General features: G+C 44.7%; 2 protein-coding genes across 3 annotated transcripts in view; one reads left to right on the forward strand and one right to left on the reverse strand.

Annotated features, from left to right (window-relative positions):
• Window positions 1–608: 608 nt before the first annotated feature.
• Window positions 609–2,858, reverse strand: PTRH2 (peptidyl-tRNA hydrolase 2). The gene is made up of 3 exons (XM_021524884.3): window positions 2,835–2,858; window positions 1,784–1,862; window positions 609–1,261 (listed from the first exon to the last, which is right to left on the reverse strand). Exon 3 carries the CDS (start codon window positions 1,238–1,240, stop codon window positions 719–721), a length of 522 nt encoding a protein of 173 aa, XP_021380559.1. The 5' UTR covers window positions 1,241–1,261; window positions 1,784–1,862; window positions 2,835–2,858; the 3' UTR covers window positions 609–718.
• Window positions 2,859–2,885: 27 nt separating this feature from the next.
• Window positions 2,886–23,870, forward strand: part of VMP1 (vacuole membrane protein 1) — a 63,332-nt gene continuing 42,347 nt past the window's right edge. The window contains exons 1-6 of one of the 2 annotated variants that reach the window (XM_077787565.1): window positions 2,891–2,956; window positions 5,827–5,940; window positions 10,072–10,173; window positions 12,346–12,481; window positions 14,796–14,886; window positions 16,345–16,455. In XM_077787565.1, coding sequence (XP_077643691.1) covers window positions 10,098–10,173; window positions 12,346–12,481; window positions 14,796–14,886; window positions 16,345–16,455 — 414 coding nt within the window. In that variant the 5' untranslated portion in view covers window positions 2,891–2,956; window positions 5,827–5,940; window positions 10,072–10,097. Of the gene's footprint in view, window positions 2,957–5,826; window positions 5,941–10,071; window positions 10,174–12,345; window positions 12,482–14,795; window positions 14,887–16,344; window positions 16,456–23,870 lie in introns of both variants that reach the window. The other variant, XM_077787564.1, reaches the window with a different exon arrangement.

The raw sequence follows: 23,870 nt of genomic DNA on the forward strand, positions 1-23,870 counted from the left end.
CGAGCAGAATTTACTGGAACCCCCAAGGTGCTCTGAACTGTGCAGTAGTATCTGTAACAGGATGCTTCCTTAAACTCAGGAGCACCTGTTAATCCCAAGAAAACCAGGATTTATATCTGTCCCTGAGTGCCCAGTTGTTTATATGGAGGGTAACTCCCCACACCTTGGCTTAACTGCACATTTTTGCAAGTGTAGAAGCTGCACAGACCCCTCTGGAGGGAAGCTCAGCTTACAGCTGCTCCCCACAACTGTTTACTGGGCTGGGCTGCAAATCCAGTTGAACTGGTCAGCCTGGTACCAGTTACAAGTTGTTGCAGCAGTTGTTTGGGCAGAAGTTGGCTACAGCTATCCCCAAGCTCCAGTTCTTAACTGCTTCAGCAGCTGAGCCTTTCTCAATTACAGAATGCATTCACTACAGAAAACAGGAGAAAGAGGAAACACTTAAAGTCATCAACCAATGTGCAAAATCCTCAAGCAATTGCACAAACTGTAAATTTACTGGGTTCCTTCTTATGCCAGCTCTGCTTTCTTCAACTGCCCTAAACCTAGAATATTCTTTCCCACTTTTGGAACACAAGCTAAGAGAAACTCATGATTTACAAATGAAATCTTACAAAACTTGCTTGTTTTATTAACACTGAGGGAAGATACCGAAAAAAAAAAAACCAACTTATATTTTTTATCCCTTCAGTACTGACATACATGAACACATCCCAGTTTAGAAGAGTTTAAGGTGACCAGAAACTTGATCTATGACATCAGCTGGTCCTGGTCCGATCCCAAGGACTGTCCTGGAGCCTGGAGCTATCTGAGTACGCCCAGCATCCTGTATCAAGCTCACAGTCAGCCCCAGGCGCTTCGCCTCAGCCAGCAGCTGCACCAGAGTCTCTTCATCGGGAGCTTTGAGGACCACTTTAGGTTGTCCACAATATTCCCACTGCTTCAGGAGCTCGGGATTCCTTTTGTGAACCTGCTTGTAGGCAGAGACAGCAGCATGGGAGCACTGGGCTGCTACTTTGCCCTTGCCCATCTTCAGGTCGTTGCGGACGATCAGCACCAGCTTGAGCTCCCCGGACTCTCCCATGATGTCGGCCTCGTCCCCCAGGCCGTTGGAAGGTTCTGGAATTATTCCAGCTCTGGGCTTCCTGCGGAGCCTCCCCCGGATGCCCCAGCCCAGGCACACGCCACACACGACCCCGATGATGACATTCAGGAACTCGGGCTCGAAGAGAGAAATCATGGTGGATTTTGGAGACTGCCTCTGGAAGGGGGGAAAGACAGAATTTACTCGAGTATTTCTCAGCTTCTGAGAGCATTTTGTGTGCTCTCACCTGGTTTCCCACTTGGTTATTTGAAGACAAAGAACATTCGTTAGAAACACAAAGGAACAGTTCCTCAGACACAGCTTTCTGACTGCAAACACCTCACTGGTGCTGGGCTTTGACTCAGAGCTAAGATAAAATGGCAAATTATCATAAAGTCAGAGAATGGTTAGTGTTGGAAAGGACCTTGAAGTTCATCTGTTCCACCCTCTGCCATGGCCAGGGACACCTTTCACTATCCCAGATTTCTCCGAGCTCTGTCCATCCCGGCCTTGGACAGGGATGGGGCAGCCACAACTCTTCTGGTGCCAGAGTCTCACCAGCCTCACAGGGAAAAATGGTTTCCTAATATGCAATCTAACCCTCCTCTCTGTCAATGTGACCCCATTCCCCCTTTCCTGTCACCCCAGGCCTCTGCGAACAGTTTTGCCTCACCTCTCTTGTAAATTCCCTTCACCTACCGAAGGCCACAGTTAGTTCACCCCGAAGCTTCTCTTCTCCTGGCTGAACGCTCCCAATTCTCTCATGTCAAAATTACACCTGAAAAACGGCGAAACGCCGGAGGTTTTAAGGCGATACCCCAAATTCGGCTGAGGAGCGGGGGCCGCGCTGGAGCCCGAGCGGATAAGGAGGGCGGGGACCGGGCGGGACCGAGCGGGGACCGAGCGGGGACCGGGCGGGGACCGGGTGGGACCGAGCGGGGACCGAGCGGGACCGAGCGGGGACCGAGCGGGACCGAGCGGGGACCGAGCGGGACAGGGCGGGGACCGAGCGGGGACCGGGACCGAGCGGGGACTGAGCGGGGACCGAGCCCTGCGGGGACCGAGCCCGAGCGGGGACCGAGCGGGACCGAGCGGGGACCGAGCGGGACCGGGCGGGGACCGAGCGGGACCGAGCGGGGCCGAGCGGGGACCGGGTGGGACCGGGCGGGGACCGAGCGGGGACCGAGCGGGGACCGGGCAGGGACCGAGACCGAGCGGGACTGAGCGGGGACCGAGCGGGGGCCGAGTGGGACCGAGCGGGACCGAGCGGGGACCGAGCGGGGGCCGAGTGGGACCGAGCGGGACCGGGTGGGGACCGAGCCCTGCGGGGACCGAGCCCGAGCGGGGACCGAGCCCTACGGGGACTGAGCCCTGCGGGGACCGGGCGGGGACCGAGCGGGGACCGGGCGGGGACCGAGCGGGACCGGGCGGGGACCGAGCGGGACCGGGCGGGGACCGAGCGGGACCGGGCGGGGACCGAGCGCTGCGGGGACCGAGCGGGGACCGAGACCGAGCGGGGGCCGAGCCCTGCGGGGACTGAGCCCTGCAGGGACCGAGCCCTACGGGGACCGAGCACTGCGGGGACCGAGCCCGAGCGGGGACCGAGCGGGGACTGAGCTCTGCGGGGACCGAGCCCTGCGGGGACTGAGCTCTGCGGGGACCGAGCTCTGCGGGGACCGAGTCCCGCGGGACCCCGCGGCCCTCAGCGCGGAAATGAGGAGCCCCGGCGGCGCCTCCCCTCCGCGCTCACCTGCCGCGGCCGCCCGGAGCTGACGGCAGCGCGGCGCTCGGGAAGTGACGGGGCCGGGGCGGGCCGTGCCGGGCCGGGCCCAGTTCCGCGCTGTGCCGGCCGAGCGGAGCTGCGGGAGCGGGGTGAGTGCGGGCCGGGTCTCGGCAGCGGCCGCTCCGCGCGGAGAGCCCGCTCCCCTCACGGCTCGGAGGGGAGCCGCGGTGCTGCGGGAGCCGTGTGGGAAATGGGGGCGGCTGTGAGGGGAGGTGCTGCTCGCCGGCCTTCAGGGCGAGAAGTGAGCCGCCGCCGCCTCACCCCGCTCCCAAAGCCCCGGGAAGGTGGGTGGAGGAGCCGCCCTGCTCCGGCCCCGGGGACGGTGCCTGGTGGCACGGGGAGGAATGTGTCCTTCTCCCTGCGGAGAGGCAGAGAGCCATGGGCTTTGTCTGCTTTTCCCCCGCATCCCTGCCTGGAGGGCAGCTGCGAGGCCCGAATCCCTGGGGACGTTTCTGCTGACTGGGGTTAAGCGCCTTGTCTGCTTTTTACTCCTCTAGCCAATGTCATGTGGTGTTTGTAGCACATATTAAAGCAGCAAGATTCCCGTTTTATTCCAATTTTGCCTCTCAGGCGCTTGGCAGGTCAGGTAGGTGACCTGAGAGAACGGGTGATAAGTGTGTTTGATTGTTACCCTGATTCTTAAGATTTTCTAAAGCCTTCTGAGTTTACATTCTTGTAGAAAACTTTCTCACACAACTTTCTGTAAACAATCTACTGTTTTACATTCTTCCATAGAGGCAGAGAAATTTAATATACTAATAGTTTATCCAGTATCATTAGAGAAGTGACATATTCATCCTCCAATCCACTGTCACCTTTAGAAAAGTATAAATGCTAAAACCAGAAAATAAACTTCCTCTTTTTCACCTTTACAATAACAACAGCTCGCGTTGTGCTTTCACGTGTCCTATAATAACACTTGATAGCAGCTATTTATCTATAAAGTGCTGTGAATCCAGGTTATCCCCTTCCAACTGCACCTATGACATTTCCTCAGGGTTGTCTCCTGCCCTTGTTTTCTCTGCTCTGTGCTTACCAACAAGTGGGTATCCTGGTTTAGTTAATGCTGACAATGTGGGTTGAGGTGGAGAAAGTGTGGTGTGATTTCATGCCTTGGACCACGTGTTGTGCTTGGGCAGTGGATTTTGGTGTTGTTTTGCTGTTAGGAATTGTGCTCTTTTAGAGATAGTTTCACCTCAGTTTGATGGGGGATTCTCATGCTTCCTAACACCTTATGATAACATATGTCAGATCTCCTTGATGCATTGATTTTCCCATTGAAACAGTCTTTGTTATGTCAGTCCTTCTTCCAATCCATTATTTCTGCAGCATGGAATAGACTTTCCTTTATTCCTTATGGGATAAGTGACAGTTGTAATGATGGCTTCATCCCCTGTTTTCAGATGAGGGTTTCAAAAGCCAGCTTCCAGTTGTGCAATGGGAGGTGAGCTCTCTTTATTAGTCTGAGCTTTGTTTCGTGTCCTGCTGAGCTGCTGAAATCACTGGTGTTTGTAATTGCTGTGGGGAAGGGTAGGAGGAGACTCAGGAGCTTTCAAGTGGGTGAAAGCAATGAGGAAGGTGAGTAGGCTGCAACAACTGCACTCTTTCAGCCTTAAATCTTTTTTTTTCTAAGTTGTTTTCTTGGAATTCCTTCTGAATGTTATAACTGCCTCTGACTGCACCTCGTGAACAGCTCTCCTTAGGGTGATCTGTGCCATTAATGCACGCTTGGAGATTCCTTATTTCTTAAAAACCTGTGTGCTTAAAACCAGAAAAAAACCCTGTAATTTCTGATGTGCTGTGATGGGAGACAGAGTTATCTGCAGGTTGGAACTTTAACTTCTCTTCCTTGTGGACAAATCTGAGCTGGGTGGACTTTGCTATTCCCCGAGGACAAAGGGCACAACCTTGAAGGTTTTGCAACACTGAGCTTTTTGTACCAGCTTCAAACACAATCCTGGGACAGCACCAAAACCACTAAACCTTGCTGGTTTTGGTGCTGCTTGGGCTAGAGGGGGCAGGAGATGTTCTTAGTGAGGCAGGCAGTTGTTCAGGGTATTTCAAGTTTATTAAAATAGTATTTTTCTTCCTCCCAGGGCTCAGGATTGGCCTCTGTGAACCTTGTCTGGGCAGTGTGTCCTCACTGGATGGCCAAGTGTGAAATCTGAATTGGTTGCATTTAAAGAATGTTCTTTTGAAAAGCAGAATTTAGCTCAGGAGCTTCTTTCAGCCACTCTGGGCTTTGTCAGGTCCTTGTGTTCATCCCTTTTCATCTGTGCTGTGCCTCCTCTGCATGTCCTCTTATTCCTGGGTCTCACCTTTTCATCTGTTTACTGCACAGCATCTCTACTCTTTATTATAGCACCCGATTCTACTGCTGGATGTAATCAAAATTAGTGTTTCACCAAAAGAAAATATGCCAAAAAGATCAGTTTAATATATGTGTCTTTAATGGCAGGGACAGAACTTTCCATTAACTCAAAATAAGTTGCATGGCATCCCTGAAGCTCACCTTACAACAGTCTTTCCTAAAAGGCTCATTTTTAAAAAAAAAAAAATTGGGAATTTTAACTCTAAATTCTAAGATGATTTATTTGGGTAGGAATTGGAAAATAGGTCTGGTGTACAGAGGCATAACCCACAAAATGGAAACCTGTGGTCTTTAACTGAATTACTTCTCCTTTGAGGAATTAAACTATTTTAGTCAGGAAAACATTGCTAGTATGGGAATAAATGCACTCATATCAAAATAAATCTGTGGAGATTTGGAACATCTTTCAGATGTGGCCTCGTTTATTTTAATTGAATGCTTCCCAGGAGTGCTGAAGGACTGGAAAAAAAAAAAAAACTTGAGCAGTTACTTTTTCTATTTTCTGTCATCTTCAGGAAAGTCATTAACCTCCAAGTGAGGGGCTGTGTCCCTGCAGTGTCACATGAACGGTGCTCTCTTGCTCTGTAGGGGCAGCAGCTTTGCAAGAGGAGTGCTGCACAGCTGAGGAGTGGTTGGCTCTTCCACTGCCTTCAGGTCCTGGAGAAGTGGTGGAGAGGGAATAACTGTGAGGAGCTGGAAGGGGTAGGTAATGTTTCACTTCCAAACTGATCCCATCCCTCTCCTAAATGAGTTCCTGTGCCAGGCAGTCTTTGGCTTTCGAGGGAAGGTGCTCTCCAAGCTGTTTCATTGCCAGGGAGTTGTTAACTTATTCTCTCTCTAGAGCACTTGATGACTGAAAAAACCCCCTCTCACAGATGTGCAGCACTGTCTAGATTAGTGCAATTCTTTACCCACCTGGAAAGGCTGAAATGTAATCCTTTTTTCTCCTTATTGTAACTGGGGTGTAGAAAAAGAAGAAGGAATATCAGAAAAGTTGAGGAGAAAGAAGCAGCAGGAATGGAACATTTGGCTTTAAATGCAACAGCTAACTGGAAATTATTTATTACTGATGTGGTTGTGGGGAACAACAAAATGCTTCAAGCTCCAGCTCTGGTTCTTGGAGTTGTGTGAGCAGGAATTGATGGAGATGAGAGTCAGGGCTCTTTCAGTAAGAAGTGGCAAGAATTAGTGATTCAAGCGATGTCTGGGAGAGCAGTGAGATCATGCAAACAGCTTTCTTGTTGTTCCAGCACACAGGAGAGGAGTCCTCCAAAAATCCTTAGTACAGAACATGAGTCCACGTTCTGCTCCTCCAGGTTAGAGTGCAGACACCCATCTGCCTGGTCCAAAACTGGTTCCTTTTGCATACGTGTACCCAACCCTTGTGTGCTTCCACAGCCTCCCCAGAGCTTCAGAGAAGAGACTTTTGTCCTTTTTTTTCTGATTACAGAGAGCAGATACTGCAGTGTCCAATTTTGCTGTGTTCTCATGCTCTGATAGCTTGTTTTGCTTTGTCTCACTTATACTGTGAAGTGCCAGTCACAGTTACTAGAAACCCTTTTTGTTGATCAATTTGCATTTTTGACTATCAATAATTGTCTTTTTATACTTCATGTTTTGGGTTGCACTAAAGCTCAATGGTGCATTGTCAGCTCTTTGTTCAGCCCTACAAAGCACTTCTTGTGTGAACACATCTCTAACATGATCTCAGCCACCCTGATACAAAAACTGGCCACAGTTGTTTTCCTTGCTCTTTTAAATAGTTTATTTTTATGTTTGCTGCTAAGTACTCCATGTAGTAGGCAATTTTATTTTTAGAGATGGGCTCTGTGTCTTTCCCAGCATCTGTCAGAAGTGAAGTTCTGTTTAGCAGATGGAATTTAATTTCCTGTGGCGAGCTCTCATGGATTGGGTGTAGACTTCAGAATATGGAGTGAGTTAATGAAGGATAAACTCCATTTTGGGTCAGACTCCCACTCCAGTCGATCCCTGTGGGGAGGCATTAGTGCAGGACTGGTGGTTCTAATGGGCATCAAGCAGCACAGCAGATGAAGGGTGCTGAGCTGAGGGGATGTGCATCCTCCAGTCCCTTTGCTAAGATGCTTTGAATATAATTAGACTTGGTTAAACCAGGGAGATTCTTTTCTGGAGCCAGGAAGGGTTTGCAGCCCATTCAGCCCTGCCATATGATAGGAATCCCATCTCCAAGTCAGCTGTGTTTTTAAATAGGAAATTTTAGAGCTTTTCTGCAGAACGGTTGAACTTTAAGACCTTCTTGACAAGTATTTGTCCTACAGAAGTGTGGAAGGGGATTATTTATCTGCTTCAGTGCAAACATTGACTTGTGTACTTGAGGTGGTGTTATGCAAAGCTAATCCTGGATTAGTGCCTTTCCAAGCAGGCAGGGTAGAAGTGGCTCTGGCAGTTGAGCTCCTGGAAAAAAAGCTGTCCTTCCTTGGAAACAACACACCTGAGACCCCCAGAGATGCAGGAGTTTCATGGATTGCACTGGAACTCAGTGTTGTGCATAGCCAGGGCTTTAGCATCAAACATGGAGAGCAGTTGGCATTGCACTAAATGAACTTCCTTGGAGTGTAATTAAGCTGAAAGCAGAGACCAAACCAATCAAGACTTTAACTCTGAAGGCTGGATTTGCACATGTGAAAAAAGATAGATTTCAAAATGAGGAACGTGTGGCTTCCACTGAAATTTGTGACAGTTTTTTTTCTAATCTTTGCTATATTTAAGTCAACAAAATGTGACTGAAGTTCCCTAAGCCAGAACACTTTTTTTTAGTCTTGCTGTGTGTGCTCAGCAGCTCTGGATGGCTTTTGCTTCCTAAGCAGCTTTCTGTGAACATCAGGCTTGCTGTGTGTGGGTGTGTAATTTAAATATTGCCCTCTGCAGTTTGAGCTCTGTTTGTGTAAATTCCTGTGGTATATACATGGGTATGTGTGTATATAAACTTACATTGTAGATGTTCATAAATACTTATTTAAATACATATAAAAATAAGCACAGCTGAGTGCAGTCAGCAACAAAGCACTGTCCACCTGTCCTGGTGGAATTAAGGGGTGGCTGAATATCTGATCCTGCTATTGCCATAGCAACTGGCCTGTTATCCTCAGCTGAGGTCTGAGCTAGCTCCAGAGTGTCAGGCTGCTCTGAGCTCACCTGGGGAGAGGGAGAGGTTCCCATTTCCCTGGGCTTTGAGCAATCCCTGGGCTGCAGGTGACTGCAGAGTGATGCTCTAGAGCTCCCACTGCAGCAGCTCAGGCCTCTTGTCCTTGGCTGACTCCAGAGCCCTTGGCATTCTTCAGCTTTTGGAAAGGTGTTTTGTTCATTTTTTTAGGCGCTTTGGGTATTCTGGGGTTCACATTGCAGTGAATAAAAGCTGTAACATGCATGAGATGAGTTTCTGCTGCCTTGTTTAATCAGACAGATTCCTGTTTCTGCACATTTTGTGTCAGGGGGAGGTGTTGAAGAAAAGACTCCTTCCTGAGACCTCAGTGCTTTTGACTACTGGATTTTTAACTAAAACCTTTAATAATTAGATTCTAGCTACAATTTTATCTGTATTGCAAGTAATGCACAAGGTTTATACCTGTTTATAAAAACACTTGTCTAAAACTGACTTGTGACACCCTGGAAATGTCAAATACAGCATCTGAAATCTTTGAACATTTTATTTAAAAATTTGACAAAAATCATTGCAGTCTGAGTCCAAGATGTGATCTCACTCCTGTTTACCAAACCTGAGTTGCTGCTTGGCTCTTAAGCCTAACATAAATCAATGAGGAAGTATTTTTTTCTGTAGAACTTCAACTTCTTCCACTGGAAGAAATTTTTTTATATAACCTGTCATTTTATTATTGTACCATTTTTCTTTCCAACAAAAGCAACATATCAAAAACTGTAAATCAAGTATGCTTACAGGGAGAAATGCAATGCAAATAAAATGCTTTAGCTTTGTGGGACTCTCTTTTCCAAATAAAACTCTAGAAACTTAAGATTCAAGAGAGGGTTTTTAAAACAAGGGCTCTGACTGGTTGCTCTCTTTGTGTTTGATTGCATAAAAGAATTGTCAGCTGTTCAGGTTTTTTTGTTTTTTTTTTTTTTAAGGAAGAAAAAAAAAAAAGGCAGCTCTTGCAACACTCTGGCTTGGGCTGGCTCCCACTTCTTGCTTTATTTACTCTCCTGGATAAGAAAAGCCACATCTCTTCTTTTGGGGCTTTGCTTTAGGGTTGATCTCTCTAAGAGAGAGGCTAAACCAGCAGAGTATGGACAGTGCCAGCAAAGCTTCCATCAGAAAGCTCTTGTCCTCTGAAGAGTTTGCCTTTTGTGCTTCAGAGACACCAGGCTGTGCAAAGCAGGAGATGCAGCTCTGTATCTTGGTTACCACACTGAGGGCTAATCTTTCAGCCAGGAAGGTTTTTGACTTAGTAACAACCTGCAAAGCTTTAGTGGCAGGGTGAGGAGCACCCCTGAAGCACCAGTCTCAGGATGGAAGTGAGGTTTGTATGAAGCTCTGCTGCTCCTGGAGCCCAAACAGTGGGTTGGGTCAAGGAAGGGGTTTGTTTAATGAGCTTTTGTTCAGCTGTTAGAAGTGAGGGAGTTTTGTCATTTGAGTGAAAAATTTAGAATTACGTAGGTGGAAATGTTTTAATCTTTGTCACTGCAGGGATTGAATCACTTTCTGCTGTTTGATGGTGTAATGCAGGATGAGTGTGAGCTGGATTTGGAGAGCTGCTGGGTGTTTTTCTGCATTCTTTGACTGTGGAGTGCTCCTAACCACAAACACACCTTGTCCTTTTGTGTTTCTTCTGCTCTCAGGTCCCCACAGGTGACTGATCTATGAAATGGCAGAGAATGGCACAGACTGTGACCAGAGACGCATAAGAATGAGCAAAGAGCAGCACAATGGCAACTTCACAGGTAGGTGGGAAATCACTTGGTGTTCTCAGCTGACCTGTGTGGGGTGTAAAACAGCACAGGACTGAAAAGGAATTGATTTTGGTTTTCTCTTGAGGCCAGGTTGGATGGAGCCACCTGACCTAGAGACTGGCGCCTCTGCCCGTGCCAGGGGGTGGCATGGGATGGGCATCAAGGCCCCTTCCAACCCAAACCACTCTGGGATTCTGTGACTTTATGCCCACATATTGCATAGGCCTCAGTTCCTGCATCAGTTTTAGAATCCTCAGTCAGCTCTAAAGCTGAAAGGATTTAGGATTTCAAAGCCATGGAATAGATTCATGCTGTGTATTTCCATTCACATTTCTCTTAGACTTCTTTCCTCTCCCAAAGTTCTTGGTCACATACATTTAAGCCCCACAAAGCTGACCTGGGTACCAACAGGGGCTACATCAACAAAAAAAAACCCTAAAAAAGTTTAACTCTGTTGGCAAGTGTGTGGCTGTGGAAGTCAGGCTGTACAACCCCACCCTTTGGCACTGAAAAGTCAGTTCTGGGTAATAAAAATCTGTTTTACTCTGGGACAGATCCAGTTATTAATCTCCCAATTTCTAGCTGTTCTGTTGAAATTCAATGTCACTATAATTTATTGGTTTCAGTGATAAATTACCAACAAAACAGTTTTAACTACTTCACCTCCTGCCTCTCCTCTGTTTTTCCTGCTGGTATGTCTGAAGTAGCCTGGGGTTAATGTTCAGAACTCATGAAAAATAACCTGAAAAAAGTTAATGAAAATTTTTGTGTCACTGAATTATCCATGCTATGTAGTAAGGCATGAAAATTATAATCATCTTTGTTTATTTCCTGTCAGCTTTGAATGTGCCAGTTCCATATTTAATTAAGTTTTGTAATCAAGTGATTTCTCAAGTTGTGTGCAGTCTTACACCATTGTCTTTTACGACCCTTTACTAAAAACAAGGTCATAAAAACAAGGTTGAAACATTTTTATTACACACATTAAATGAAGAAGATTAACTGCATGTTTGTATGTATGGAACAAATTAAAGCCTTTTACTTAAAGTCTTAAATAATCCTGTAACTCTGAGGGAATGTGGATGTACTTCAGTATTTGCCAGGATTTCTGTTAGTTCATCTTAAGCAACTGATTTTACAGCTAAGGAATACAAAATTAAGTGGGCTGTGTGACTAATGAGAGCTGCAATTTCTGTGTAAATATCAGCATCTGATAAGGCAAAATGTTTCAATTACTGGCGTAAGACTGAAATAATACATCTTGGGTTACAATATGCTGGAGAGCAGATTAGATTAATATTTTAAATGCAACAGCTTTTTAAAAATCTAAAATTTATTAATATTATTACAATGCAAAATAGAATACATGTGCTGTGACTGTGTAGTAAGTGATATTTAAACAAGTTTGATGTCTGTTTGGATACAAGTGTATTTTTTCATTGTTTACTGGTATTATTTTTGAAATCTTATTCCAGAATTCTTTAGAAGTTTAAAAATTACTACTGCTCATTAGCTTGACAACCTGTAAACAAGCCATTCTCCTCCAAAAAACCAGCTCGGCTTTGGGGTTTTATTCATCACAAAATCACACCTTGATTAGAAAAGCCTTTTTGTGAGCAGGGCCTGGGCTGGCTGTGAGCTCAGTGCCAGGCAGGGCTGTGCTCCAAAAGCAGCTCCTTTCCAGAGGGAGAGGCTGGACAGGCTCCTGCCTGGGAGGGCAGGTGCTGCTATCCAGTTACACCGTGTAATTCCATCCTCTGGAGGTGGGAGGCTGGGAGCAGCTCTGCTGGAAAAGACCCAGCTCAGAAGTTCAGAGGGAAATGTCCCTGCAGCAGGTGCTGAGGTCACATTTGGCCTGGGCTGGTGGCTGCTTTCAGCTCCTCAGGCAGTGCCCTGCAGAAAGGCTGCTGGGGTGCCAGGCTGGGGCACTCTGGTTCCCTGAGTGCCAGGGGGGAGCAAACCACTGGGAGCATTCCCTGGATGTCACCTCACTCCTGAGGCATGGCAGCAGATGCTTTGGGATCAGGAGAAAAGACAACTGAGAGCTCACATTAGCTTCCTAACAAATTTTAAAAAAACAATTCAGTGTATTTTTGGGTGGGATAGCAGCTGACCTGCCAGCCTGTGCTTTTCCATATTTTCTTTTTTGCTTTGCATTTGCAGATTCCTCGATGCTGAGTGAGCGGAAGAGAAGGGAGCGAGAGGAGAGGTTGAATATTGTACTGTGGAAAAAACCGCTTGTTACCTTGCAGTATTTTTGCCTGGAAACTCTAATAAACTTGAAGGAATGGACCATAAAGTAAAGATCATTTCTTTAACTTCTACTAAGCATTCTGGGCAAACCCATGCTCTGATTCAGTAGGTCATTCTGACATCTCACTTTCCCTGATGATTCACAACTTGAAAACTGTTTATTTCAGAGAACATGTGTATTTTTGTCCCTTCAAGGTGGCTGCTGGAACATCCCACACTTGTAGCTGAGCTCTCAGACCTTCTGCCTAAATTACATAAGTGCAGCAAGGTGCTTGGGGGAGCAAATGGCAAACTGCCTTTCTGAAGAGTTGAATATTACAATTTGAAAGAGTGGGACAGTGTTAAGGGATCCTCAAGGCAAAGGGTTATTGTGCTTATGGCTGCAGTGTCAGCACTGACCTACTAATGAAGGTGTTGGTGTCACTGAGTAATCTTCAAATAGCTCAGCCAGGGCAGAGATCAGGGCAATCAGGGTTCTGTGGAGCTTGCAGTGATGTTTATGATGCTGTAAAGAGGACTTTGCTTCTCTGTGGACCCTTTTACAGCAGGAAATGATTTATTAAAGCACTTCCCTTGAGTGCTATTTTCACACTGGATAAAACCAGTTTTTATTCCAGTGGGAGAATTTGTGAGGAGCAGTCCTGCCATTCCCTGCTAGTGCTGAAATGCAGAGCCATTTCTTAAGACACAAGGCCGGGGTTTAGGCTGCCAAAACATGAGTGTAATTTGCAATGAAAACACCAAGAGTAGCAGCCATCCAGTGCTTGTGTTGGTACCTGGGCTCTGTTGTGCTTGGGACTGAGTTTACAAAGCCTTTCCCAGTCAGGAGACAGGGTCTAATGTCACCTTGGGTGACTCCAGCTGTTGGGCTGCTGCTCTGCAGGCTGAGCTGAGCCTGGTGCTCAGGGTTCTCTCACTGCCTCTGGACTAGGCTGGAGGTGCTGGCAGTCCATATTTGCTGACAGTTGCCATTTTCTTTTGAAATTATTTGTTTGAAAAATACCAGGTTTATGTAGTGAAGCCTTAATTCCCTTTTACCCCCCCCCCACCCACCCTCAGAAAAATCAAACCGCCCAAGCCTATTTATTTTATTATGTGCATTCTTTAAACTACCATTAGGAATTGTCTCTGAGAACTGTTTTACTGGCTCTGACCTCTGTAACTTCTGACAATCGCCAAGCATTTATTTAAACTAAGCAGAAATAACATTTGAGGATTTATTTTAAGACCTCAAATCTTATTTGGCTTCCTAGACATCCAATTTTGTTACAGATAGCATTTGCCTCCTCTGCTGAGCAGCACATTCAGTTGTCTGGCACTCCCCTGACAGAATCTGTACAGAAAATAACCCTGACTATTACAAGCTATTAAGTTGAGACCTCAGATTGACTCTTAATGATCTCCTGTGTTCCATTGCATAAATTGTGTTTTGAATGACAATCATTTGGAAATTCAATTGTCATACTAATGTAAGCAGCACTAATTTTAATTTTAAAATGTTTTGAGTGCTCTTTTCAGTTTGCTTAATATGAAATATTTGTGACTGTTTTCCTGTGTTATGCCTCACATTTTTATGTTTCTGTCTAAATAGATAAGTTGTGTTTATAGTTTGCTATAAACTATAAATTTTAAGTGATGCTAACATTTATTTTTTTATGTATCATTAGGTAACAATATAGTAGTGTTTTCTGGAAAATAATAAATGTATTTGCTAATCTACTGTGTGTGGCCACATACACATCAGACAGGAAAAAAAAGAGTAAAACCAAACATGCTCAAAAATTATTTGATAGCAAATTACTTCGGAAAAAAACTTCTCCATTTACTCACCTAATGCTTCAGTGCTACCTAAAATATATTTATTAAATTACAAGATATTAATTTTTAATAGATAAGGGAAAACAAAATAATGTGAAGATTTGTTCCTGTGACTGTCACTGTGGTTCTGCCCAGCAGCACAGCTGGAAATCAGCTCTTCTGAATTCCACCCAGCTCATCCTTGCCCAGGGCCAGTGCAAGGCCTGCTTTGCTCTGTGCTTGGCCACAGCTGCTGCTCAGGGCCTGGGTCTGACTCTTGGCTCCAGAAGCTGAATTGTTTTCAGCTTGTGTTTGTTTTCAGACAGTTACTTTGTTTTTCTTTATTAAAAAAAGCAAAATATGAGTGGCTGAACTTTGATCTCGCTTGACAGTGATGCAGAGATTTTTTCTCTAAAGAGTAAAGGCTGCCCAGATACTTTCTTGGGAGGTTTACATTGTCCCTGCTGAGCACATCCAGGCAGCCCCAGTCCCCAGAGGTAACTGAGTTACTTTGAAATGCAGTTTTAAGGATGAAAAACCCTAATTTGCCATTTGTCTTTAAGATTGTGGCAGCGGCGAGGGGTCCTGGTGTTCGTGTTGCTGGCACTGGCAGTGCTCACAGCCCTGTACTACATCGAGGGAGCACATCAACAGGTACCACCTCTGCTTCCCTGGCTCCCACTCCTTCCCTGTGCTGGGAATTGAATCCATTGTGCTGGCATCTCCATGCATTTGTCATGTATCTTTTGAGCTGCTCACTAAGGTTTTGTTTCTCAAGTCGTGACTGCTCTGTTGGTGTGCATGAGTTGTGTTTCAGAGGTGGGGAGGGATGAGCTGTGGCATCTGATCTGTTCTGGTGGATCTGGAGGTGTCTCATCTGTTCCTGAGTGAAGCACACCCCAGGTGCTGCAGCACTCCTTCACAGCTGCTGTCAACAAGATTTTAATGCTGGTGGGAGCTCCTGAGGGGAAGTGTTACCCTGAGTAACACTTCGTGGTTCCCAAGAAGTGATTCTTGTGTTGCTGTGGAAGTCTCCTGCCCAGCTGGGACAGGCACATGTAAAGATGTAAAATGATTCCATGCTTCAGATCAATTCCTGTGATGTGAACAAAAAGCCTGGTGCTTTTGCAGCACTGGAAGTGTAAGACATGGCTTAAGCTTAGTGATGGTGCTGTCTGCACCCTTCTCTTCCCCATTTCTCTTGGAGTTCCAGAGTTTCCTGGAGGACACTGAGCCCTTTTAAAAACTATTTCCAGCTGCTGTCACAGCTGTGAAATGAGCAGGTTCCCAGTTCCAGAGAACTTGCTTCCATCCCTCCTGCTGTGGTGTGGCACTGCCTGCCTGAGGGATCTGCAGTTCTGGACCCCAAATCCTGACTGCCCAGGTTTCCTCGAGCCTGCTGGGGAGAAACCTGATCCTCTGGGACTGCTGAGGCCAGTGTCACCCTGAGGTGACAGCCACTGCAGGAGCTCCCTGTTAAGGAGGTGTCAGCCACATGCACTTGGCATTTTCAAGGTGTTTTTGTGCCCTGCAGGTTTGCAGCCTGGATAAGAGTGGTGTAAACTTCACTTTGGTGCTGTTGGTCCATGGATGGTGTGAAATAGTGGCCAGAACCTGCTGTGGCTTTCCCATATTCCCTCATTTCTGAGTGCAGCACGCAACCAGCATTTTAATGTTTGCTTAAAAGTAACAAACCTGCTACTCACTGCTCCAAGATGCAACATCCAGCAGTCTCACTGAGAGTGCAGCTGGTTTTAGTCCTTTATTTAAACTGTTCAGACAATTCCCTGAGCTGCCTGGGCTCTACCTGACACTTTCTGGGGTTTGCTCCTCATGGGCCTGTTCTGAATTTCCACCTCCTACTATTAAACCTGAATTTCCATCTCCTTGGAAACTTGTTGATTCCAAAATGTGAGGCTTTTTTTTTTTTCTTTTGAAAGTGCACTGTTTCCTCCACATGTCTGTGCTGTTGCTGTAATAAATTGCAAATAGAAGTATTTATAATTGCTATAATCCAGATAAATGTCTGTGTTAGCTTGTAGCTTAATTTTCTCCTTTGGAGATTTCATAATTTATATATTTTTTTCTTTTTTTGTGACTTTCCTTGCTCAGTATGTGCGATACATGGAGAAGAAGTTCTTCTGGTGTGCCTACTGGGTAGGATTGGGCATTCTGTCCTCTGTTGGTCTTGGAACAGGTCTCCACACCTTTCTGCTCTATTTGGTAAGGATATTTCAAGCCATGTCCTTTTTGGATTGAGTACTTTAATTGTTGCATATTTTAAAATTGGAAAATAAATCATTTTCTGCAAGTTAAATACATCTAAAGTTGGTGCTCTGGAGAATGCTGTTCATGTTCTACACAGCCTCACCTTGCTCTGTAGTTTGTAAGCTCTGTGTTTGTTGAACTGTGGATATTGGCCTGCTGTTGGTTAATCCTCACTTTGAAACAATGAGCCAAATCTGCAAGCTCTATCCTCTAATCTCGTCATTTAAATGAAGTCTGTCCTACTGTGTACAGCTCAAGTGTTTCCATTTAAAATTTTTCAGAGTATTTTTTTAGTAGCTTAAAATGATCATTTTTCTAACTGAAGCCACCAAAACAGGCAGCTGGTTTAAAGTTCTGTCTGTATTAGTTTTGCTTTGAAAATAATAGCAAGAACAATGTTTTTCTATGAAGATACAATATTAAAATTTGCATGATGTTGTTTATCTCAATGTAGCTATGAAAGTCAGGGAAATGTTTGGGTGTGTTTTGCTTTTGGCCATTGGATTAGTTCCTGGGTTATGAAACCACTGTCCTGGATTCAAGAAAAGGATTCATGGCCACAAAATAATTAAAACCAGTTCATGCAACAAATGTCATCTTGTATTTGGAACCATTACAGATGTTTACTTTCAGAGCTGCTTTAATCATTAACAATAACACAGAAAACACTACAGGAAACTCTTACCTCTCCCTCCAGCAGGGCAGTGCTTGGGAGATGGAATGGCATGGGATGAGCAGCCTCAGATTTGCTCTGAGTGTAGCTTCTGTCTTTAAAGGTTGTGGAATGAATTCTTTTCTTACAGGAGGTGGAACCTTTCTTTTACTCTGTATTTAAAAATCAAAGTTCTAAATTACTTCAATGTAGAAAAATTCCATAATGCATCACTTTGATCATGCTGTGGAATATGTGAACCTCATGGAGGTACTTAGGCCATGACTCCATGACTTCAGCTGACACTGAAATAATTTATAGGAAATACAACTTTTCAGCTGGTTTATCAGTATAACTTAAGGTGGCTGTCTGGGAGGTTAACAGCCTTCCAAAGATTACAGGGATGTGTCACCCAGGAAAAGAAATTGAGTTTAATATTGTTAGAGAAGGTATTTATTTGGAACATAAAAGGGAAGGCTTCATATAACTTTGTTAGGAGGGGGAAACAGACTGAATCGATTACATTGAGTAATTAGAAGGTGGTTATGGAGTAAAATGTAATTAAAATGTACCATCAACATCTAAAGTGTAAACACTACAGGAGAAATACTGGTTTGCTTTAAATATATGAGGCAGATAAGCATGTTCCTGTTTCACTGAGGGAATTCCGTGAAGGCAGTGATTGCAGGAACAAGAAGACAGGATTTGTTTACCTTTTTTTTTTTATTATTTCTGAGCAAGATTTAGTGATTAGCATGGTCAATTAACACCTTCTGGGCATTGCCTGAGCACCTCATAGTTTACACCTCGGTGGAAACCACGCGGTTGTTGCCACTAGATGGCAGAGGGAGTGTAAAAACAGCAGCTCCTGACCCTAACAAACCGTGTTTGAACTGTTAATATTCTTATCACTGCAGCTGTACCAGGAAGGTGTACATGGAATATGTTATCACTGTAGTAAAACAGTGCTTGGTATCTGCTCGGCATGAGAGGGAACAAGCAGTACTAACCTGAGGCTGCTGCTGCAGCTTTCAGGGGTGAACTCTTTCAGCGTGGTGTTCTGGATTTAACCCATCTGGAAATAATGCAATTAGAAGCTCCAGCTCTCAAAGGGAGGAGTTGTAACTATTTTGCTTTGTTAATTGTACAGCAGTTCCATCTAAAAGTAGAAATATGACACATTAAGTGGGGCTCTCAATATTAACTTCTGAATTACCATTGGTCTCCTTTCCATGTTCCATGTACCTGAATTATATTTCTTCATAATGGTAAAACTTATTCTTCTGTTGACTCAAAGAAACGAAAAGTTACAAAAACAAATCCTCCCCTGCTTCAGTGCCTGGATTTGCTAGCAATAGAGAATAGATCCAGTAAGTGCTTTCAAATTGTTTTTAATTAATTGCTCATTTTAAAGCTGTATGTACGGGGAGATTGTTGGGAATGCAATTACATGCTGGGAGAACAATGCCCTTGGGCCCACCCATGTGGTGCTGAGCTCTGCTGGGACTTGCAACACTGTGTGTGCCACTGAGGGCACGTGGAGGAATTGGTGGCATGTAGGCACCTGCTCAGGCTCCTTCAGCTGTCACACAGGTGCATCTGAATGAAATACACTGGATTAGCCATTTACTGCTTATGGCCATTCCCAAGAATTGGGCAGGCCATGGAAGTGGTTATGCAATGGCTGCAGGATGTGAATGACTCTGATGTTTGCTTTCCCTGGCCTGCTTAGCTGCTTTTGCAGTGTTGAAAACTGTCATTTGTCTGCATCCTTCAGAGCATCTCTCACCAGCTGCTTTTTGGAGCTGCATTCCGGTGCCAGGAGAGATCCCGGGGTTAACTGAGAAGAGAGTACTTGGAAATTGCTAAAAGTAGAATTTAAAGCAGCCTCAGTGTGGGAGGCTGCTGCTGCCTGCTGCTGCCTCAGGATCATTTCAGTTCACATCTGATTTGGGATTTTTTTGGTCACCAATCCTTGGTGCAAGAGGAACAGGTTGAGTGTGTCAGGTTTTGATACCAGGCTTTTAATTGCTGTTCCTGTAATTGGAGAGCTTTTTATATGTTAGAAAGGGCCTGAACATTGTCTGATGTGTCAGTTCCTTGTTTAATGCTGTTTCCTTAGTTGTTGCCAGCACTGGATGTAAAATCTGACATGGCTTTTTGGGAAACAATTCTCATGCTGTACTTGGCACTGAGCTAAGGGCTGGCACAGAGCAGATCTTCAACGCAGGAGCAGGGAAGCAGGCCACTCTTCCAAGAATCCTTTCCATTCTGACACTTTCAAAACAAGCCTGCTGGCTTATTTTCCTGAAGCCCATTAAAGGTTTTTCACAATTCTTTAAAAACAACCCTTAAAAATAGGAATCGTGATGTGGTTCTGTAGGAAATAAAACTATTATGATTAATGACTCCAAATACTGGTTTTAGCAGTACATGGCTTTTTCCTCGGCCCTGAGATGTTTTCTGTTGGTGGTAGATTAAAATACGAGCAGCATGAATCACCTCATTACCAGCAGAGGATGGCTGAGGGTAACTCATGAGGAATTTTTGGTGTTTGTACATCTCTGAGAGATCTTTGCTGCTGAAGATGAATGAATGAGGTGGCGATGCCGCAGGGGACAGGAGGTGCAGCGTTGGGTTGGGATCATGGGCTGAGGCCATCCCCACCCAAAGCTCTGCCTCGTGCTTTGGTTTCACTTCAGCTCTGAAAAACGGATTTTTTGTCAAAGATGTGGCCAAAAAAATGTGCTTAAAACAAGTGGTTGAGGGCACCGGTAACACCCCCTCTCCACGGGGAAGTGAAATCCCAGTGGGGATGAATGGCACCGAATTCCTCACCCCTCAAAAGCTCAGAGCTCTGGCTGTTTGCATTGTTGGTGTTTTTGGTGCTTAAACGTGGATTTTGTTTGCTGGGGGCTCGGCTGAGGGGGTTTTTATTTAACTGCTGAGGGGGTACATTTTTATTTAGCTGCTGAGGGGGGACATTTTTATTTAACTGCTGAGGGGGTTTGTGCTGGTGGCCAGGCCCTGGGCGAACACAAACAGGAAATGTGAGGTACAATAGCAATGGTTGTGCCGAGGTCCAGCCCGGATATTTCAGTGCTGGAATATGTGGGTTTGTCAGGAATTCTTACAGTGCTGCTCGGCAGCAGAGTGGAAGAGGGCACAGCAAAAAATAAAGACTAGGAATATAGAAAATAAAAAAAAAAAAGAGCAGAAATTTGCCTTTAAAGAGAAAAATTAGTCAGAAAGGCAGTGCCTTATTGCCTGTGCTGCCCTGAGAGAGAAAGTCTGGGTTTGTCTTTGAGAGCTCAGCATCTCACTTTCATTCTGAATTGGTTCCCCACACCAGGGGTCACATTCTGGCCTCTCCAAACCGTCAGAGTTTGCAGCTGAAACAAGCCCTGAGTTGGCCCTACCCAAACTGGTTTAGGTTAGAATTTGAAGATTTAAAAGCCAGACACTTGTGCAATAATGAGTCCATTATCTTGGAAAAAAGATGTTGGTGGTGTAAATAATTAAAAAAAAAAAACAACAAATCCACACAAATAAATGGTTTCCTGTCAGGACTGCTAAAAGCTTTTTAAAGTCAAACCTAATTCCTTTTAGTTCTGTTGTTTCAGGAGCTGAGCTTGTAAGGACTCATGATAAAAATTACTTAAGTCCCTCTTAAAAGAAAAGCTCACAGAACAGGACTTACTCTGCTTTTATGGAGTAGACAGAATAATTTAGAAACCCACACAACTTATTCTCATTTTCTTTTCTCCATTTACTTCCTCGTGACTAACACAGGAGTATTTTCATAGTAATCATCATCTTCAGGAGAGGTTTTGCTCTTTCTAAGCAGATCATTCAAAACTATTGTGAGTAACCCAGAAAATGATGGTTCTGTGTGTAAAGGAAAAAGTGAGAAACAAAGGCTGAGCTGCCTCAGCCAGGTGGGAGGTGCAGCAGTGCTGAATTCTTCTTGTGAAGTGAGGTGTTCATTTCCAGCCCTCACTCTTCTCCAGTTCTCACGTCAACTTGCAAGCCTAAAACAAAGGAAATAAAAAAGGGTTCTAATACCTGTGCTCACGTTACTGCTATTGAATTGCTGAGGTGGTTGAAAGACAAATACGTGGAGGGTGCAGAAGGCAGAAATTAATTCTAAAATAAGTTGAAATGGAGCCTGTTGGTGTGAGGGTCGTTTTTGTCTCTTACTCTGTCATTTGTTTCTTTCCTGTCTTTAAACTACTTCCTCCAGCTGTCCTAAGCTTTCTACAATGAACTGAAATATCCTGGAATATGTGAATCAACATAAAACTTTTTTTTAAAATCACTTTTGCAATTATCTCCCTATAAATTCCAGCTTCCAGCACACCTGGGCTCTGTTCTGCTTGAAACTGCAGCTTTGATATTAATTCATTTCACTGATGAACTGGGAGGGTGTGCTGAATTAACTGGACACTGCTGCTAAGTCAGTTGTGCAATCTGGGCGTTCCTTAAAATTTCTGGTGGCTCGCTTGCATTTTAAAAATCTGAGGTGAAAAGTGGTGTTCTCAAGGAGAAAAAGGTTCCTCTGAAGCCTTGGTACCCCTGAGTGCTCCTGTTGTTGTGTCAGATGCCTGTAGATATCTACAGAAAGGAAAGCCAGCACTGCTGGCTTAGGTCAGGCTGTGCAAGAACAGTCCGGGGTGATGGAGGAGTTAATGGGGTGATGGAGGAGTTAATGGGAAGGTGGCTGCACCCTTTTCTTCCTCCTGAGGGTTGATGGACTTTACCTTTGAGAAGCTAACGCCCTGTTTTCATTATCTGCTCTCTACTTCCTCAACAGTTTGTTCTGTCAGATCTCTGCCGGGAGGGCACATTGTGTTTTTTTCCACATTTGCTCCCTTGGAGTGTCTACGTTATTTTGGTTTTGTTTTTTTTAATGCACAGGCTGAACTTTATACCTTTCATGTCCTGCTTCCTGGAGCAGGTTGAAGATAACAATAATTGTGCAGAACGGTCTCTAATTGGAGATTCTAAAGCCAATCACCACTGCTGGTGGCAATTTGAATAAATGCTGAGGTTTGCTCTTTAGAAATGAGGGGATGGCAAGGAGAGAACACTGACAGAGTATTTTGTGATTTTATTAATGATTTTCTGTCAGCAGCACAAAATAAACTTGGATTCTTGCAATTGTGCCTCCCCCTGACATGAGTCTATCTGTTCCTACAGAAAGTAATGTAAGCACAGCCTTAAAAAAAAAAAAAAATCTGCTTTTCATGTTACTCCTTAGAGCAGCACCGTGGCCCTTCACACAGACAGTGGTGCCATGTGCTGCTCGCTCAGTGGCTCTTGTTTAGTCAAATTCAGAGGTTTTGGCTGATCATTTGATCATTTGGAATTTCCATCAGCTCTGCACTGTGGGGCAAGGCTTGGCTGAAGTGAGAATAGAAACTTAACCACAGCCACATGATTGTAAAATTAATACACAGCTTGAAATGCTGTGGAGGTCTTCTAAACCCAGCCCTGACCACTTGATGGATGTTGGTGTCACTTGAGGATGCTCTAGGTACAGAATCCTCTGTCCCCAGCCCTGATTTCCAGTCAGCACCACATACCAGACGTTATAAAATCGTGAGACATTTTAATCTTGTAGCACAGACAGACAAACTGCACATATTTACCAGCCACCTCCAGACCAAGCTTCTCCCTCTTAATCACAGAGCAGTTCTCTCTGTGGGTAGCTGTCCACTGCTCTCAGAGATAAAAACGATGCTGTAAGTGTGGTGTGACTTTCTGGAGAGGTGTAATGACTTCATGGATAAGTATGGGATGAGTCGTGGCCTGAGGCATCACTCAGAGGATGTTTCCCATGAGAAGCAAGCTTTTCTTTTTCTAATTTATCTCCATCAAATACATCATGACATGTTCCCCCCCTGTGCAGAGGCTGAGTCTTGAACCCAGTGTGAAGAACAGCGTATCCATGGAGGAAAACAGATTTTTAGCACATTAAGTTCAGCAAGGACTTCAGGGTAATATTTTTCTTGCTGGCAGACATATCACTTTTCCTTGAGAAATGTTTCTAAATTAAAGCCAGTCTAAAATTATATCTTCCCCAAAAATAAAAGGTTAAAATTAGATGTGGTTGTTCTTGTATCACTTGAGCAGCCTGGCTGTTCTGTGAAGGGGCATGTGAAAAGCCAACACTTGATACAGGATTTATTGGAGCTTTAATTGACTTCCCAGTCCAGGTGCTCAGAATGATTAATAACGTGAAAATAGGATTCATTTTTAATTGGATATTCAATCATTTTTCCTTATGGTAAAGACTTTCTGCTGTAAGAATTATACAGATCAGCAGTTTGTTAAGGATTTTAACTCATGATTTTTTTTACATGTGGCTGCTGTCTCTTTCTACTTCCACAGATGAATTTCCAAGCATAATTTACAGATAAACAGATTTTTACTTTCATAAGACATCACTTTAAGTTATTTCTGTGCCATTCCAACTTGGGTGCCTTCGACCACTGGAATAAAACTCCTTTTGAAGGTCTGTGAGTTCAAGAGTTCGAAGTTACCTTCTCTGAGACATTGGGGTTGTGCAGACAGGGATTTCCAAACTCCCCTGAACTGCTGTTGCTAAGAAACAGATTTATGTTGAGTTCATCTCGATGAGCAAATCCTGTCTTGTTTGATTTGCAAATTGTACAGATATTTCTAACACATCACATTCCGGCCTGACCACAGGCTC

This window comes from Lonchura striata, chromosome 20 (genome assembly GCF_046129695.1).
Source record: "Lonchura striata isolate bLonStr1 chromosome 20, bLonStr1.mat, whole genome shotgun sequence".
Classification (NCBI taxonomy): domain Eukaryota; kingdom Metazoa; phylum Chordata; class Aves; order Passeriformes; family Estrildidae; genus Lonchura; species Lonchura striata.